The following is a 20825-nucleotide window of genomic DNA, read 5'->3' on the forward strand; positions in this document are numbered from 1 at the left end:
ATTAAACATGTTCTTAACTTTAAACAAATGCTTAAAGTTACTGATATGCTTAAATGTGAAATTTCCTGAACAGGGACAACTTTCTAAACTGCAACCTTAGAAAGGTTTTGGTTTCATAATAAAATTATGTGAACTGAACAACAACAAAAAAAAAGTCAAAGCCTTGATATCCTGGACTAGAAAATACTGCCAGTGCCAAAAGAAACACATCCAATCATCAAAGTTTTACAACTTCTAAAAGGAAGCCTTAAAAATGCCACTAACGTATGTCCTTGTCTACAACAAAGTCACCTGAAAGAAAACAGTAACATTTCTAGACTTGACAGTTATTCCCTGTCAGACAAACTAATAAATCAGCAGTGAAACCAACTCAGAAAGAAAGAAAACCTGTGTTTCTTGGTCCACTGTTGGCACAGGGCTACGGTGATTTACTGTGCTGCATTCTGAATGATTCTAGTGCAGCAATAAATTAAGATTCCTATGCCAGGGTAAGGGGCCTGTATAGCTTCAGTAAATGAGAATGGAAAATGTACTAAATTGGCTGATCAATGCAGACCATTAAAGTAATCTGAGAACTAGTGTCTCAGCTACTCTCTCACTGAGGATGTAGGAGGCTGATATTGCCAAGTGTCTCCAATACAGCCTTAAGTGAAATGCTGTCATTATCACCTCAACTGTTTATCACTGGCCTACATTACTAGCATCAGTTGTATCCATCAAACCATATGGTCACATCTAAAATAAGGGCCATTAGTAAAGCTCATTTAGGAACTCTCATTTGAAGCAGTAATGAGTCTCTCTCTCTCTCTCAAAAAAGTGGCTGGTGATTTACTTGTCAACATCATAAGTGAAAAGTATTATCTGGCACAGTCTGCATTAGGGTCTGGATTTGATCTGACAGATGTGCAAATCTCTAAATTACAAGCATAAGTGGAATACAGTAGTTTGAGAAACACTTTTAAATACTGTTTATATCAGTTTTTTAAAATTAACATTTCAAATTATTTAAAAGCTCAGATATCTTATAGTCCAATCCCCAGATGGCAGTGCATGTAATAGATCACTCTTTGTTTCCCAAACCCTGTTTATCTGACCGTCTTCAATGGGACTATTAACACACTTAAATTTAGGCATGTGCTTAAGTACTTTGCTGAATCAGGGCCTCTGTACCTCTGTCAACTCATCTGTAAAATAGGTACTATGAAACTTGACTACCATTTGTGAGGTGCTTTGAGAACCTCAGCTGAAAGCTGCTATAAAAGTGCAAAATTTTAGTATTAGCTCCTATTACCTAACAAAAATAATGATGAAATTATATTGCCAATGATGGCTCTAAATTTCTCCTCCCCAACACAAAATTGTTATATTCTACAAGGCCCAAAGGACCGGCATTTTTCTCCTTATTTAAGAACTACTGTATAGACAATTCAGTTCAGTATATTTATGACAAAGGGGGAAGGAATCTAAAACAACGTTTACATAGAAAAAATAATCACTTCAGAACATCTTATTAACACTTACTGTGGAATGCCAGGACATTTTAGCTGGCATAATCATAGGCAATCTGGACACCTGGTCCTGTAGGATTAACATCCTCAAAATTGGATAACTAAGTATTAAGAACAGTCTGGGATCCCTGGATAATTTTTCTTTTAATGAATAATAATTATATCATTATTATTAAAATTACATATATACTTTTCCGTGGCACTCTAAGTGAAAATCTCAAAGGGCTTCACAAGTGTTATTTTAGCCTAACCATATGCCACATGAAGTGTTATTTTCCTATTTTACATATGATTAAAAAAGAGAGACAGGGTTTAAGTGAATCGGCCCATGTGACTTAGCCCAAAGATAGAGTAAGGATTAGTATCCAGGAACACTCTCTCCCAATGCTCTGTACTTTGCACTACACCTCACTACCTCCCTGTAATGTGATAACCACCTGGACAGCTGAATTTCCCCTTTGACATGAAAAGACAAAGAATATCAATATAGGATCTGTGCTAATAATGCAAATATCTTCCCAGAACACTGCCATTTTCAACAATTATCCCTATAACTCTACAAAGATCCCTTATTTTACACCAGTTGGAGTAGAGCATTCTGAACATGCCTGTTCATAGACTAATGGATTTTTAAAGCTCTCTCTCTCACTCCTTTCATACCGGTATGCTTTTGGTCAAATGCCATTCCATCTGTTAGTAAACTGTATGAGAAAGGCGACCCGATGACCCATAGAATTGAAAATGGGATATGGAACTTTTTCCCTCTAGGTCACTGATTCAATATAGCCCTGTTTGCTAGTGACCAAAAAGTTATTACTATTGGATAGCTGGCAGGTGTTTACATGACATGAATTTGGTTGTCTAAGTCTTATCCCCAGAGGACAAAGCTTTAAATCATAAAATCACCACTCACAGTTTCCAGTCTTGTTGGCAGGTTTAGCAGAGAGGCTTGCTCCCAGGCACAATGTAGACGTTCCCTGAATGAACCAAGCATTGGAGGTGATCCATTCAGGTGAAAGCAGCAATGCATTGTCACTGCTGCTGCTAGTGGTGTCACTGTTCATGTTCTATCTATTCTGTGGATTACAGACAGCAGTTTCCAAGCCAGTAAAGCTGGCACCTTTCATACACACCATAGCCAAACACAAAAAAGCTATATGAAAACTGCAAATGAAGGCATATTGGTAAAAACGTAGGTAAAACGCTACGATAGCTTCATATTAATAAGGAGTTAAAAAGGAACCAATCTCAATGTTGCTATTTCTCACTACAAAATTGTGTTTGATGACAATTTCATAACACACAGGGACTTTTTATGTGCACACAAATCGAATTCACAGGAAGAATGAATTGATGTGCAGGTATCCTTAACATGCAACAAATAAGAACGTCAGTTAAAGAGTTATTTTAAGGGTTTCAAAATAGGAGGCAAACAAGATACACCAATTTGTGTGGATTTGGTTTATAAAGCAGCCCTCTGAAATGAGACCCATCTTTCTGTGCTGTAGACACATTAAGCTTTTGTGCTACTGATGCATGACTAATGCAAATAGACCAACCTATAAAAACTGTGCTTAAAAAGTAAAGAGGCTCATAATGCTGGATAGACTCCTGCACAGATGACGTGGACTTGCAGAGACTGGGGGGAGGACTCTTTTGCTGTGTCCTGACACCTCTTTTATACATGCTCAAGCCATAGTGATCAATATTGGTTACGACTGCCCAGCAGGGATATCCTCCAGGCACAGTAAGGAGCCATTGGATGCTTCTTTCTTTTATGCTATCCTGGTTAATACGGGAGTAAACATGCAGAAAAGAAACTATTTTGATAACAAAGAAAACCAAGAAAAACTGTAGTAAAATTAAGACTACATTTTTCCTTAAAACATTAAAAACAAACAAACAAAAACCTTGTAAAGGGTGTTGTACTGACAGCCTCAGGGACCAAAAATAGCTACAGCAGGGTAATGACAGTGCAACCTTCTCACTATCCTGCCAATGGGCTTCAACCTTTTTCTGAAAGTTCTCCCTGATCAGAGAGGTAGTGACAATTGGGGGGCGGGGTAGAGGGGAGGAGAATAGATTTCAGTCTCCATTCCCATTTAGGCCCCAACCCCCACTGAGACCATGCAAGGATAACATTTAGGGCAAAGTGTCATGATGGTTTTCGCCACACAGCTACTACAGTCAATCCTTAGAAAATTCAGTTACTAGCAAGGTGTGCGCTCTAAATGTGGGGAAGCTGAATTATGGTCTTCAAGCAATTCAAACTGGGCAATATTTAGTTCTGTCTAAATGATTTAAACTCTGATTATCTCCCAAATGGCAGAGCTAGAAACAGGAAATGTATATTATAGGAAAGGGGAGATTTCTAGTTTTCCATCTTAGGATGCACAGCACTTGATCTTAGCTCTAGAAATTCCAAGAAATCTCACTTCACATTTGTAACATTTTCAGGCATAGAAAAGCTATTTTATGTATTTTTAGAGGTGTTTTAGATTTCTTCATTTTAAATTTTGCCCCTGTTTGAGCCCTGTACAATTGGACTCATGGCAGTTACAGTGCCTGAATTTGTAGAACTGTCTCAATACAAGCTTTTAAAACTCTGACACATTTCTAAACGTGCATCTTTAGTTTATACCGCATATGCTGAATACACGTATTAGCATGAGTGTTGTAATCGAGACACGAGAGGTAGTTCTTCTGCTCTACTCCATGCTCATTAGGTCTTAACTGGAGAATTGGGTCCACTTCTGGGCACTGCACTTCAAGAAAGATGTGGACAAATTAGAAAAAGTCCAGAGAAGAGCAATAAAATGATTAAAGGTCTAGAAAACATGACCTATGAGGGAAGACTGAAAAAACTGGGTTACAAGGAGAGGGAGAAAAGCTGTTCTCCTTAACTTCTGAGACTAGGACTAGAAGCAATGGGCTTAAATTGCAGCAAGGACCGTTCAGGTTGGACATTAGGAAAAACTTCCTGTCAGGGTAGTTAATCATTGGAATAAATTGCCTAGGGAGGTTGTGGAATCTCAATCGTTGGAGATTTTTCAAAGCAGGTTAGATAAACACCTCTAGATAATACTTAGTCCTGCCATGAGTGCAGATCCCTTCTAGTCCTACGATTCTATGATGGAGACATGGTGGAGGTAAGGTTTAATGGACATTGGGATAATTGTTAACTTTGAACTGTAAACAATATGGAACAGGGTTTGTCTGTTTTTTCTATTTTGTATAACACCCAACACAATGGAGACTCAATCCCTTTTGAGTGCTAGCATAACAATATTTACTGCCACCTCTCTCAATAACTTTCTTGAAGCTTTGGCACTCATGAATAGCTCAGTCATCCCAAAGCCTGTATACCATACCACCTTGTACTGTATTAATTAAAATATTGCATTACACATAAATCCTTGGGTGAAAAAATAAAAATGAGTAATTGGGGGTTTGACATACCGGACCCAACAACACCATTACTATGCCAAAGTGATCTATAATGGCAGTATATGCAAGGAGAACCTACTCACATTTGGCAACTGGATAGAAGGAGGAAAACTATTTTTTCCCACTGTTTTCCTTCTGATGTTACCACTAGCTGACTCATTAGACAGAGATACCAGTGTTAGTGGGAGGCAGGGGAAGAAAAAAAATATTGTCTTCATTTTCAAAATATACTGGAAGACACTATAGTATGTATAATGTAATGAATCCTACTTGCTGCAACTAGATTATTGTATAAAAAAACCCAACACAACATAAAGCAACCTACTATACAATCTAGATGAATTAAAAAGAGGTATGAAGATCAGATTTATGTTTAGTCTGCAACTGGGCTTCAGATTCAACTCGGCTGAAATCTCAGCCAAAAACATCAATACAGTTCTTATAGTATGATGTGATATTTATTATGTAATTATAATTTTATTATATGTGGTTTGTTTTTCTTTTGTGCAATTGTGCAGTGTTGTTGGGGTTGTGTTGATCCCAGGGTGTTAGGAGAGATACGGTGGGTGAGGTAATATCTTGTATTAGACCAACTTCTATTGGGGAAAGAGACAAGCTTTCAGGCTTACACAGAGGTGAAGAAGGGCTTGGTCCTTTCACCAACAAAAGTTGGTCCAATAAACGAAGTTACCTCAGCCATCTCATCTTTTCATTGGTTCACAGAAATAGCTAAATACATTTAAGAGTCAGATCTTGATAGGCAGTCAATAAAGACTCAAGAGTCAAATATCTCAATTACCACCTGGAGATGAAAGACAACTGTTCTATAATGGATGTATTGTACTAAAATGGCATAAATATGTTGAGACTGTGATGTGGTGGAGTTTCACAAGAGCAGCTGGTCTACCAATTTGGACTGAAACCTCATAACAATCTCTCAGGAAATTTTAAGAAGCTTCCCAACCTGAACCAGAAAATAGGATCTGATTCAGAACTGAAGCCAAAGTAGTAGATTTGGATCTAGACATTTGACTCTGAACTCTCCCACTTCAAAAAACTCAAAGGTTCCACCAGCACGTATTTCCCCCCCACACTCTCACACACACACACACACACACACACACACACACACGGTTCAACGGTGCTATCAACCTCAACACACACCAACGAACTGAAAAGCTATTGCAACATACAATCCTAATATAATCTGTTTTATTTATCATGCAAACTATTAGACCCAATTCTACTGCCTTACCCATGTTGAATAGCACCTTACTCCACAAGAAGATGAGTGATTTCAATGAGACTACTTGTGGAATAATACATTACTCAATTTGATTGAGAGGCGCGAATCAGGCCTATTATGAATACGCCTTGGAAACAGATCTGTTTGAGGGGCAGTGGGCAAGTAGGCTTTACAAGGTCTGTAGGAGGGTCCAGAAAGACGTTCCCAACCTGCGGCCCATAAGAGGGAAAAAGGAGGTGAGTTCTTCTCTTGTGGAATTTAGGAAGTCTGCAGGAGAGCAATTCCACTGCTACAGACATGGCAAGCTCCAGGGGATCCCAGAGAATCTGTGTGGGAGTGGGTCCTTTCTTATAGCTCAGCCAGAAAAACAGTGAACTGTTTCACTGACTGCCACAAGGCAGTATTTTTTATACTGAATTCTTTTTCTGTTGGTTTCACATATGTGACTCATTCAGCAAAAAGTATGTTGTACATCTCATTCTCTGACAAAAATTATTGACAATATAAAATCATAATCTACAATATTCCCAGTAAGATACAGTTCATGAGAAATTTGATGCCTCCTCCAAAATAAGACCAACATCACAGCATGAATGGATTTATGTATAAATAAAAATAAATAGAACTGGTTACAACTAATAGTGTTATAACTTAAAAATCTGAAAATTAATAAACTGAAAAAATAACCCATGCCTTCGATTTTAGAATAAACTGGAAGCAACATCGAAGTTTTTGTCCTCAACTCTTTTAGACACTAAAGTTTCAGATGCCAAATGTATTATCGTATAACCCATGTGTTATCAAATCCATTTGATGATAAACTTTCTAATAATTCCCTTTGTCAATTAATACATTTTTAACATTTGCTGGATATATCTGTTAAAATGATAAGTAGTGAAATAGTTAACAGTGTTGCCATTTAAATTGTGATTAATAGGTATAAGTATTGACCATTCAACTGAGTTGAATGGGACAGTTCACACATTTCAGAGCTTTTGTTTTAGGCTGCCTGCAGACTCAGGAAGACAACACCCTCTAGTCATGTTATCAAGGTTTTCTTCATAACAATTAAGGTTAGAGGTGGGAATTATTTTTGTAAAATTCCCTAGCATAGACAAGGCTAGAGTCAGTTCTAATACTGACTGGCTCACAAAAAATATACCCTGGCATTGTAAGCGGCATTGTATTTCTGAAGATGAAGTCTTTTGGATGGGATGCAAAACTGAAGTTATGATCTCTAATAGTCATTAACAATTCCATGGCACTTTACTGGAATTGTTGTCCTGGCTAAATTGGAGGAATTACTTCCTGCCTAGTATCAGAGGGGTAGCCGTGTTAGTCTGGATCTGTAAAAAGCGACAGAGTCCTGTGGTACCTTACAGACTAAAAGAAGTATTGGAGCATAAGCTTTCCTGGGTGAATACCCACTTCCTGCCTGTCTAAACTCCTGCCTGTCTAAGCTCATCTGGATACAGCATATTAACTTCCTTTCTTAAACTATTGCAAAACTGTGCCGTAAAACAGCTGGCATGCTGTTGTAAGGGGAGCTGCATTTCAATAGTGGGTGGAGTAATTTCTGTACGTATACTTTGAACTCCCTCAGGACAAAAAGCACTACATGTTATTCTTAATTAGAAAATGAAGGTTAGTGGTAACTAAGGAAATAATCTCAAAATTAAAACCTATATCACATTTGGAGGCAATTTTATTATTATTTTCCCTTCAGCTCATACAGAAGATGGTATTATGAATGTGGCCAGGAGGAAGAAAAAGATTTACTTCTAGAGTCAGTGGATTTTTTTCTCTCCCCCAAACTAATGGTACAACTAAGATCAGAAGAGAAAGAATTGTTGTTCTGAAGGAAGACTTGAAAAGTACAGCCGCAAGATTCCTTACCCTGGAGAGTTAAATGTGCTATAGAAGGGGATAAAGTAGCTTTTAAAATGTTTTTGATGATGCTAGGTCCTTTTCAAGAGCGTTCAGAAGTATGTGATTATGGATCTTGAAATTGAGTAGCTTGATGATGATGATTGCTGAGACATCACTACCCTTAAGTAAAATGCCTTCTCCAATATAAAATTTGCTTTGATCTCTCTCATTTCCTTTTGAGTTCTTCTGGACAGTACAAATACCTAATACATCACAAATGTAGAAAGACATAACTGTTATATAGTTAGTTATAGTTAACTGAATAACACTGAGAAATGCTAGGGTAATTATTTCTTTCTTCCATTCCTTTCACCTGATGACATATTCATCAAATTTATTTACAGACTGTGAATTTTAATGGCTGTATATTTCAATGTCATTTTTTAAAAAAATGAGTGGATGTACATTTCTGTAGTTTTTTAAAATTTTTGTATGAATATATATTTTCCTAAGTTTTATTTTTGCATCATCTGTATTTTTGCATCATCTGTATGCCTTCTTTGCATCAAATGGTTATAAATAAAAAGTTGTAGAGAATGTCCATTAAAGCCCACATATCTTTGCAGCACAGCCAATTAAAAATGCATTCAATTTAATGCTTGCTCAAAGAAATCAATTTTTGCCTCTCGTAACCATTTCTCCAAACTTATCACAAACAACAGTGGATTAGTAAATACTGAGAGACCTATGTTCTATCCTTCTCCATATGGCTCATTAGTCCCAGTCTCTTGGACACGTTCTTGTCAAAAAGTTCAAAAAGAACTTTCCTCAAGAGCATTTAGATTCTACAGACGTAGAGCTCAGTCACATCCTCAGTTTCAAACACCATCCCCTGAATTCTACTGCAATAATTAACCCAAAATGACAGAACTATAGAACTATTTGGTAATATTTTGCTTTAAGAAGAGATAAAATAGAAGTCAAATAGGACCAAGAAAAGTCTCAAAAGCCACTTGGCAACTTATTTTATATAATAAAAGATTTGAACGGAAGGAAACAAAGTAACAGACTAAATTGTATATGTAAACAAACATGTATGTTCAATTCAACCAAATATTTTCACTGTGTGGAGAGCATAGACGCATAAACAGCTTCATAAATCTGGGCTCTAGAGAATGAATCTCACTTCCAAGGAAACAGAACTTTCGCTCCCCTTCAAAGTACTCCGCTGGTTACCCACTTGCTCAAGTAACAGGGGGCCAAAAGGGTTTTGTGCAAACCTCTCTTAGGCACATTACTTGAGTAACTATATGACATCAGAACCAGAATGCACATCAAAATTAGAAAACAGGTAGGGGGAAACTAGCCTGCAATAGAACCCTCTTTTTCTTTGAGACATTCCTGTCTGGGCACGTAAAAGCCTGTTACCATGGGCATCAGGCAGGAGACAGAACAAATGCTACTGATCTCAAAATACAGACGTTTTAAATCATTTTGACACTATCCTTACTTACAGATCCATTGAAGGCTAAAACACACCTTCCCATCTTCTGAGAGAGAGTTTCCTAATTTGTGAAAGACACTTCCCTTGTTTGTGTTATAAAACTGGTGAGGATGTAGTACATTTTCAAAAAATCATCGTCCTAACAGGTGTACCTCTGCAGTATCCCAATTCAAAGATGAGATTATCTGCAACTCACCTAGCACATTCTCACTCTCTGAATACCTCTGACAGATGTCAAACATCGTATCTTACGCTTTGTAAGAGGGTGACTTGCTCTTAAGGGCTGAATGCCTGGGGCCAGACAACCCTGATAACTGAAGAGGCACACCTGAGAGAGATCAGGTGATTCCTCTATAAAGGAGCAGCAGGTCACTGCAGTGGAGAGGGTCTGGTTTAGGGAGATCAGACCAGAGAAAATTGGACATAGGCTGCTGGGAGTGAGTAGGCTCCCGCAGAAGACCTTGGGAATGGAAAATGAGACTATAGGCAAGAAAGGCCTGGGAGTGACCCAATAAGAGGGTAAAGAGATAGAAAATAAAACTCAGCGTCCCAAAACATAGTCTATGAATAAAACCAGACCCCAAAAAGGGGAGTTATGAATGGCACCCCAAAAGGATGTGTAGTATATATTTAAGAAGCCCTTTGCGGGGGAAACTGAGGCAAGGAGACACTTACAGGACTTACAGTCCGAAGGCCACCAGGGGACACCAGGAGGTGGCAATTCATGGATGCTCTTATTCTCCTCTTTTTCCGGTTCATTTTTATCCCTCAATTCAGACAAAAGAATATCCAGTTTATTAAGCCTCACCTCTCTACATAAAACCCCAACTGTAAAAATGGCAGATGCAGCATGCCTTAGGATATCTCCTTGAGACCATTAATCTTAAATATAACTATTCTTGGAAGATGTGGGATGCTGAAAGATATCACTGACTAGACTTCAGGGCAGCCCTGCTTCTTTTTCAGCTTAAGTTATGCCTTAGATCACCTCCAGGTTTACACTTCATTTAAAGACCAGACCTTGGCCTAAGAAACCAGAGGAGCCTGCGAACAGAAGCAGCTAAAAGGGAGTTTTGCAAAGGAGTTTGGAGAGTGTAAGGGGGGGCTAGACAGGGCCTCCCAGAGGATTCAGGGGACCTGGGGTCTTCGGCGGCGGGGGGCCCCCGCTTCGGAGGTAATTCGGCAGCGGGGGGTCCTTCCACTCCGGGACCCACGGCAGGGGCCCCCCGCCACCGAAGACCCGGCACTTTGGCAGCGGGTCCCGGGGCAGAAGGACCCCCCGCCACCGAAGTGCCGCCGAAGACCCGGAGCGGAAGAAGCTCTGGGGGCCTGGGCCCTGCAAGAGTTTTCCGGGGCCCCGCGAGAGTTTTCCGGGGCCCCCGGAGCAAGTGAAGGGTGAACTAGAGTGCCTCATATTAAATAAGAATATTCATATACTAAGCATCACAGAAGCTTGGTGGAATGAGGATAATCGGTGGGACACAGTAATGCCAGGGTACAAAATATATTGGAAGACCAGAACAGGTCATATTGGTGGGGGAGTGGCACTATACGTGAAAGAAAGTGTAGAATCAAATGAAATAAAAATCTTAAATGAACCAAACTGTACCAATCTCATTGGACAGTAATTCCATGCTCGAAAAGTATGAATATAACAGTAGGGATATATTACCGGCCACCTGACCATGATGGAGATAGTGACTGTGAAATGCTCAGGGAGATTATAGAGGCTATAAAAATAAAAAAACTCAATAATAATGCGGTACTTCAACTATCCCCATATTGAATGAGTACATGTCACCTCAGGATGGGATGCAAAGAAAGTTTCTTGACACTTTAAATCAGCGGTCCTGAATGCGGTGCCCGCGGGCGCTGCAGCACCTGCCGGGGTGTCTAAGTGCGTCTGTATACTGGCCAGCAGACGAGCATCCACCAAAATGCCGCCAACAAGCTGTGTCATCCGGAAGCATCACCGCCGAAATGCCACAGATTTTCGGTGGCAATGCCTCTAGATGATGTTGCTTGTCGGCGGCATTTCGGCGGATGCTCGTCCGCTGCCACGGTGTAGGAGCTGGATTTTATAATGTACTATAAGAATTAACGTATGATTTTATTTCATCCTGCTAGGCACCCCTTTTTGAATAGCAGAAAGGAATGACAGACCAGAACAATACTTCTGACTGATTATGGTCACCTTTTGTTTTAGGATGTGTTATAATGTCTACTATGGTTTCCTATATATATTACAAAGTAGGCACTCTAGTTATGTATACATTTCTTTGTTTTAAGGTTTAGCAAGTAAGAGACAGGATTCTCTATTGTGTCTATGTTAAGTAGATTAGAGAAACATTGAAGGCAAGGTTTAATTTCAATGCCTTTCTGCTCGATATAAAATACTACTGTTTGTAGTCTCAATCTGTTTGTGTGAATGAGGATGTATGCATCAGGAAAAGATAAGGTGTGAAGGCCATTGTTATAGCCAGAGTCAAGGAAGAAAAAATAAAGAGACTTAAAGGACATCAAAGAATCATCAACGCGCATCCATAATGAAGGGCAGATTGATGACCCTGAGGTAAAGGCTGGCACCCCTGAGGACAATTAACTAAATCAAACAAAGGACAGGATGACCTCGCGGAGGTGTATGGAATGTTTACACCAATTCACAAACTGACACAGCAAAATCCATAGACTTCAACACACACACACAAAAAAAAAAAATCTATAAGAACCAGGGTGCTTGGTAATGGGATGTTGGGTTCGTCTTGCCACACTCCAGGAGCATCGGATCACGACCGAGAAGAGCCCAGCTCCACACTCAGGCTCAATCTAACTGGCCATTAGATTGACTTGAGCTACAACAGACTGGTAACTATGAACAGCACTGGCATATGAGAGAGAGAGAGAGTGTGTGTGGCATATGCTAACTGTTGTATTCTCAATAAGTGCTGTGTATTTACCTTCCTCTATAAAGATCCCATGTGCTTTGTATGAGCATAACAACGGTCCTCCACAAGATTGGGGACCACTGCCGTAAATGACTGCTTCTTGGAGCAGCTAGTCCTGGAACCTACAAGAGGAGAGGCAATTCTTGATTTAGTCCTAAGTGGAGCACACAATCTGGTCCAAGAGGTGAATATAGCTGGATCGCTTGGTAATAGGGACCATAATATAATTAAATTTAACATCCCTGTGGCAGGGAAAACACCACAGCGGCCCAACACAGTAGCATTTAATTTCAGAAAAGGAGAACTACACCAAAATCAGGAAGTTAAGCAGAAATTAAAAGGTACAGTGCCAAAAGTGAAATCCCTGAAAGCTGCATGGAAGCTTTTTAAAGACACCATAATAGAGGCTCAACTTAAATGTATACCCCCAATTAACAAACATAGCAAGAGAACCAAAAAAGAGCCACCATGGCTAAACAACAAAGTAAAAGAAGCAGTGAGAGGCAAAAAGGCATCCTTTAAAAAGAGGAAATTAAATCCTAGTGAGGAAAATAGAAAGGAGCATAAATTCTCACAAGTGTAAAAACACAATTAGGAAGGCCAAAAAAAAAAAATGTAAAGAATAGCTTGCCAAAGACTCAAAAAGTAATAGCAAAAGATGCTTAAAGTACATCAGAAACAAGAAGCCTGCTCAACAACCAGTGGGGTGACTCGATGATCGAGATGCTAAAGGAGCACTCAAGGATGATAAGGCCATTGCGGAGAAACTAAATGAATTCCTTGCATCAGTCTTCACGGCTAAGGACGTGAGGAAAATTCCCAAACCTGAGCATTCTTTTTAGGTGAAAAATCTGAGGAACTGTACCAGATTGAGGTGTCATTAGAGGAAGTTTTAGAACAAACTGATAAATTAAACAGTAATAAGTCACCCAAAAGAATTCTGAAGGAACTCAAATGTTAAATTGCAGAAATACTAACTGTGGTTTGTAACCTATCATATAAATCAGCTTCTGTACCAAATGACTGGCAGATAGCTAATGTAATGCCAATTTTTAAAAAGGGGTCTAGAGGTGATCCCGGCAATTACAGGCCGGAAAGCCTGACTTCAGTACCTGGCAAATTGGTTGAAACTATAGTAAAGAACAGAATTGTCAGACATATAGATGGACATGAGTTGTTGGGGGAAGAATCAACATGGGTTTTGTAAAGGGAAATCATGCCTCATCAATCTACCAGAATTCTTTGAGGGAGTCAACAAGCATGTGGACAAGGCAGATCCAGTGGATATAGTGTACTTAGATTTTCAGAAAGCCTTTCACAAGGTTCCTCACCAAAGGCTCTTAAGCAAAGTAAGCTGTCATGGGATAAGAGGGAAGGTCCTCTCATGGACTGACAACTGGTTAAAAGATAGGAAACAATGGGTAAGAATAAATGGTCAGTTTTCAAAATGGAGAGAGGTAAATAGTGGTGACCCTCAGGGGTCTGTACTGGGACCAGTACTATTGAACATATTCATAAATGATCTGGATAAAGGGGTAAACAGTGAGATGGCAAAAATTGCAGATGATACAAAACTACTCAAGATAGTTAAGACCACAGCAGACTGTAAATAGCTTCAAAAGGATCTCTCAAAACTTGGTGACTGGGCAACAAAATGGCAGATGAAATTTAATGTTGATAAATGCAAAGTAATGCATATTGGAAAACATAATCCCAACTATACACATAAAATGATGGGGTCTAAATTAGCTGTTACCAATCAAGAAAGAGATCTTGGCATTGCTGTGGATAGTTCTCTGAAAACATCCATTGAATGTGCAGCGGCATTCAAAAAAGCTAACAGAATGTTGGGAATCATTAAGAAACACAGAAAATATCATATTGCCTCTATATAAATCCATGGTATGCCCACATCTTGCATACTGCATGCAGATGTGGTCACCCCTTCTCAAAAAAGAGATATTGGAATAGGTTCAGAAAAGGGCAACAAAAATGATTAGGAGTATGGAACGGCTTCCATATGAGGAGAGATTAATAAGATTGGGACTTTTCAGCTTCAAAAAGAGACGACTAAGGGGGAATATGGTAGAGGTCTATAAAATCATGATTGATGTGGAGAATGTAAACAAGGAAGTGTTATTTTTTTACTCCTCATAACACATGAACTGGGGGTCACCAAACGAAATTAATAGGCAGCAGGTTTAAAACAAACAAAAGGAAATATTTCTTCACCCAATGCAGTGTCAACCTGTGGAACTCTTTGACAGAGGATGTTATGAAGGTCAAGTCTATAACAGGGTTAAAAAAAGAACTAGATATATTCATGGAGGCTAGGTCTATCAATGGCTATTAGCCAAGATGGGCAGGGATGGTGCCCCTAGCCTGTTTGCCAGAAGCTGGGAAAGGGCAACAGGGGATGGATCACTAGATGATTACCTGCTCTGTTCATTCCCTTTGGGGCACCTGGCATTGGCGACTGTTGGAAGACAGGATACTGGGCTAGATGGACCTTTGGTCTGACCCAGTATGGCCGTTCTTATGTTGAATCCAGAAAAATCCTTACGAAAATTAAGTGACAAGCTAATCTGTACAACTGTCCAATAACTGGTTCTTTGTATAAAGGGTAAATATTGCAGATGTATGATTTCTCTCTTGAATTGTACTGTCAAAGCACACTAATTGTTCACTTAAATACCTTTTCAATTATGGCATTATTTTTTCCTCTCTTCTCCTAACTAGGTCTGAAGGTAGGGAATAGACATAGTTTACAAAAATATATACATTTAAATCTGGATAAAATGCCTCAGCCTGATATTGCCCCAAAAGACACAATTAAGAATCAGCTTTTTTCTGACTTTTTTTGGCTCTATTTTCCATAACTCAGTACTTCCCTTACCTGCTACTGGCAAGTGTGAAGTTTGGAGACAGTATGCAACAAGAAAATAAGGCAACTGCCAAGGAAAGCTGGCCTGGCAGATTGTGAAGCTATAAATATTTAGCATTCTTCAGCTTGCTTTTAAAAAATAAATAAAATCTGCCGATTAAATATCAGATTGTTCTACTTTTCTTTCAAGGCATAAATATCAAGGCAGTTTGCATCAAGCTGATAGTATAGAAAAAGCTCTGCAAAAGCCTTCTTGTGGAGGCAGCAGGTGAATTTTCTACTTCAATTGCTTTGGCCTTGTTTATTAAAACCAACCTTTATAAAAATAGACAAATGATGAATAAAAGCTAGTGGGGCCATCAAAAGACTCTTCCACTCATTGCCCACACTTGACCATTTTCCCCTTTTATAATGCTGTCTTAATGATTATTGAATGATGCTAGTGCACTGTCTAAAAATCCTGACTGGACACATTCACAACTCCAATTATGTCCACAGATCTGTGGGGCTGCCAGATTAGAGTAACTGTTTTGCCTGCTTTGCGAGCATCCTTGTTGAATTTAAAAAAAATTCCTCTGCTTTATTATCTAAAATCACGTGTTTTATGTATTTCAGCTAAATCTCATTAGCAAACTCTTCTCTTTGGCCAGCTCTGAAAATTTTATTCTCTTTTTATGTTGTTTTCCACCAAGGTTATTAACAAGATATGATCGGAAAGACTCAATACTCCTCTCAATTTCTTAAGCAAGGATCTACATAGTTGGCCCAGTCTCAAATAACGTATAGCCTACTTTTGCAATATATATGCTACATATGTTTAAATTGTTTCTCTTTGGCAATCAAAAAAGTGCATTAAAATTGCAAAGCGATGCACTCAAAGGCAGGAAATGGCAAAGATCATGTTGCTAATGCAACGGTATCTTGCTGCTCTCACCCCTCGGTATGTATGCATTATTATACATTAACTATAATATAAGCTTTCATGTGAGAGGCCTGCTTCATTCAGTGAGCAGGCTGGATGTGTTGTCTTTCTTCCTCAACTGACTCTTGCTCCTCTGTAGTCCCTCAGTAATCATGATTCAGGCTTTTTCCAGGATTCAAAGGTCCTAATGGAATAAGAGCCTGGAATGTATGGGAGACTACAAGTAGGGAAACTCAGTATGTTGGGTGTTACTGGAGATGGTACTGGAGTGCGATTGGTGTGCCCTTCATATCTGGTTACAGAAGACGGCACTGACAATGATTTTGGCCTGGCCTCTGTTTTGGAGGCTCTGAATCTGATGCCAGTGCCACTCTAGGTTCTTTACCTAATGGCTTCTTAGTATGCACCATGGTCTTCTAAGCTAGTGCCATGGTCTCAGTTTTGGAGGGGATGGGAACTTGCTATCCCTATGGGACATGCAGTCTCCTGAGACCCATTCTGGAGAAAAGGGTCTTTTCTCTTTTGAGGGTCTAGATGGCTCTGAAGGGCCCTCAGGGTCTTTGCTTACTGTCACAGCAAAGACTGTTGCCAAGGCTCTCAGATCAACTGGATCCAAGGTACAGGTGTGTGACTTGATCCTGCAGGTCTCAGGGAGTGTTCCAGAAACAGGAAATTTAGCCTGTTTCCCCTCAGTTGCTTAGATCTGCTTTTAATAAATGAGCAGATCTTACATTTGGAGGGGATGTGTGACTTTTCCAGGCTGTGGAGGCAACCTGAATGTTCTTAACTGTGAGGGGAAGACTAATGGCAGGTCTGGCAGGATTTGAAACCTGGGTGGTGACCATGACCCATACCTGAGGCCATGGATCAAGGTCCTCCCCAAAGGTCCAAATAAGGCAACAGAAGGAGAGGGGGAACCCCCAAAATGCATAGTGTACTAAATAACAAAAAAAGAAAAGAAAAGATTAAGGGAGAGAGGTAGCAAGCTGTGTAGTTAGCTAACAGACACCACCATGCTCTGTCACAAGCTGCAGACGTGTTGAGAAGGAACTGGAGAGGCAACAGGTATACCTTTGCCCCAGAACACAATGGGGTCGAGGGTGCAGGCACGGACCTGCAGAACTGGTAATGAAAATCTCCAATTAAGGGGGCATGAGTTTGCAGACATCCTGATGTGGAGCAGCCATAGGGACATTATGTTAATTTTTGTGAGGGGGGGACCCATGATGTTGCTATCATGATTGAGAGTGAGCCCCACAGTGCTCCTTTCTGTCAAAAGAAGGGGATGAGGCTTACAAAACAGCCCAGATGATGTAGCTGTGACGTACAAGGAGCCTCTACAGGGCTCTCATAGCTGCTGGTGTCGCAGAGGATCAAGCGCCACAAATTCAGGCATTAATTGTAGGTTGGAAGAAGATGCACCAGTGACTTCTCCCCCTCCTACCCAAGGATACAAAGCAGTGAAGAAGGGAGCAAACACACCCAGAATGAGAGAGGCAATTTGGGAGGTGCTGGGGGGGGGGGGAAGAAGTGAATCCCCACCCCCCACAAATATGCGTAGCTTGGCAGAACCTCTATCAGTACTAATACCTCTTTACCCCCAAAGGCTCCAGCCATCGGAGGATGAGTCAGTGTGAGCAAGAGTGAGCAAGGACAGTAGCAGCCAAACTCACTTCCTCAAGCATTTAACTTCCCTGTACACCCACCACTGCAGACATGGTTGCAGCTGCCTGAAGCAGGGTGGCCTTTTGAAGCACTGCAGGAAGGGAGAAGAGCTATAGACTATGTTTTTTTCAGTCCCCTCCTTCTCACCTCTGCTCCTCTCCCCCATCCTGGGCACGAAGGAAGGAATCGCCTATGCTAAGGAAGAGTAGGAACGGCTGGGCAAACACAGGCACAGAGACAAGAAATAGTATCATTAACTTCATATTTAGAACCCCCAATATTTCTAAAGTAGTTTTTAATGAGACACTGAACATGAGCGCTACAGATAAATGACAGTGTCATGTACTATAGCATAAAGGTTTTGATGGCACTAGTTCGGGATTACCTACGATGCTCACTCATAGATGCGCTACACTGAAGAGTAATATGGCCCTTCCAAACAGATGCTGACAACATTTAAAATGGACTTTCCCTCCTCAGAACTAAAACAAACAAATACAGGTTTGGTTTAAAATGACTGTGCATTGGATATTCCAAAATAGCATTTATCCCTTTTGCAAACAGCTGCTGGTTTCCTGATAGAGCCGTGATCTTTGTCCTTCTAACATAAGGGAGAAAGTACAGGTATATAAACATAATTATATAAGAAAACTGATACAGTTAATGATTGTGGATGATTTTTTCCATTAGAACACACTGAATGTCTCCACGAAGAACTATTTCCATTATTTACAATTTATTCAGCAAATGATTAATTTTATGCCAGGTCGGTATTTCAAAAGCAAAGAAAAAAATCAGGAGAACAGGAAAAGCAGAAGGATCAGCCAGATGGCTATGCATACAGGAGCTCTGAACAAAAAGAAAAACAACAGATTTTCAGCTGTAAATCATTTACTTTTTCTTTGTAAAAATTAGTCACTACAAAAATGCTTCTCAACTATGGACTTTGTCATTAAATGATTGAGAGTTGATATACCATGTATTCAGGCTATAACAGAAAAACAATCTGTTCCCTCCCCCCCTCCCCTTTTTTTCTCTGTGGGTTAGGCTTTGAATGAACAAGGTTCTTAAATATGTGCCTAACTTTAAGCACATAAGTAGCCCTATTGGCTTCAATGGCACTACTCATGTGCTTAAATAACCTTGCTGAATCAGAGCATCTATGCTGGATGATTTGTATATATTTGTAAACGAGTGCTCATATTGTAGAAAAAATATATAGCACATACAGCATGATAGACTAAGCAGTGAGTATGCTGGTAACATTTCTACTAATATTGTAACATTAGGTATGTATCAGGCTTAGCTCAGAAAACCCTTCGCTTTCTTTAGTGCAACTCAATGAGAATCAAGGCCAACTTACTTGATGTAATAGGGCACTTTGTTATGTGAAACAGATCTCTGCCATGGAAGCTGAACTGAAGCTGCGGGGGGAAAAACACAGGAGATGGTGATTAGACAGCACCTATCTTAAAAACAAGATTCCTTTTTACAATTAAACCCACTTATAATAAATTCAGTGGAAACAGCTCTAATTTTCCAGTCAGGCTTTCAGTAATTCAGCTGGAGAAAACCATGGTAATATATCAGGGTGGTGTTATCCATCTATTTGATGCCAAGCAAGAAATAAAATAAACAAATATGGTAATTCCATTTCAAAGAAGGATAATAAATTGTAGCTTAGTAAGCCATCCACTCAGAGGCAGGCTAAGGGGGTATTTAAAAACTTTTTCCTATCTCTAGCAATGGGTTCCAGAAAATACAAGCAATTTAAGCTTTGGCAATATGGGCCTCCACTACCATAATCAATACATTACAATATAATGAAAAATAAAAATAATAACTACACTATTATTAGTTATTTTCCTCAGCTCCTATTTGCAATCCAAATTAATATTGATTAATATTCTGTGAAATACACAGAACATTAGACCCCATTCCCATGCTCCTGGAGATAGTAATATGTGCAAAATTTATGTAAATCTGACAGCAAAAGAGATAATCTGTAAAGTCAGGTTGCCCTATAACACATCCACACATAAGAGATGCAAAACTTACAAGACAGTATAACTCTGTTTAATCTAAAAATCTCGGGAGACACCAGAAATCTTTAGATGAAGAGTGAAGAGGATATCTGACAGATTATCTTTGAAGTGGCCACATGCTGGGCATCCCTGTATACATATTCTATACCTTTCCCAGGCCACATGCTTTATACCTCCCCAGAGGACATAACCAAATTGGTGTTTGGTTAAACAGTTTCTACTGTATAGGAAATTCACTTCATCATATTCACTGTGGAAGCAAATGATATTTGTTCTTGAAAGAATAAGCAGGAATAATTAAGCAGCACCATGAGACAAATTTATATTCAACACACAAGCCAACGTTAGATCCAGAAAGTTAGGCATCAAATGCCATATTTAAACATCTAGGCAAGTGGGATGAAAATGCTGTTCACATTGTACAGAGTTAATAAATTAATTTACTAAACAACAGATTAACTGTGTAGTACTTTGTGGAAAAATATATGAATTTATGAAAAAGGTCTACATTTTTATCTGGTATTGAAAGAATGAAGCAAAAATTTTGTGCCACCCTTCAAGGAGAAAAAAAGGTATCCATATTTTAATAAGTGTTGCTAATTTGTAAGAAAAAAAGTTCCATGACCAAACAATCATTTTATTTTCCCATAATTTTAAACAAAGAGAATAGTAGGGCTTGTATTTTAGAGATTTGTACTGTGGAGGAGAGAAAGACTGAAATCACACAGATGGGCCAAGATAGCAGACAACTTTAGAAATATGCTGCTTTCAGACCTTCATTTCCTAATAG

At 39.4% G+C, this 20825-nt stretch overlaps 1 protein-coding gene across 6 annotated transcripts in view; it reads right to left on the reverse strand.

The window, feature by feature from the left end:
• UTRN (utrophin) overlaps positions 1-20825 on the reverse strand; it is a 576172-nt gene that overhangs the window by 110578 nt on the left and 444769 nt on the right. For 5 of the 6 annotated variants that reach the window (XM_039528635.1, XM_039528634.1, XM_039528636.1 and 2 more), the window contains one exon: positions 19354-19414. In XM_039528635.1, the coding sequence (XP_039384569.1) occupies positions 19354-19414 (61 nt within the window). Of the gene's footprint in view, positions 1-18712; positions 18840-19353; positions 19415-20825 lie in introns of those variants that run through there. The other variant, XM_039528638.1, reaches the window with a different exon arrangement.

The sequence above is a fragment of the Mauremys reevesii genome, linkage group 3 (genome assembly GCF_016161935.1).
Source record: "Mauremys reevesii isolate NIE-2019 linkage group 3, ASM1616193v1, whole genome shotgun sequence".
NCBI classification, from domain to species: domain Eukaryota; kingdom Metazoa; phylum Chordata; order Testudines; family Geoemydidae; genus Mauremys; species Mauremys reevesii.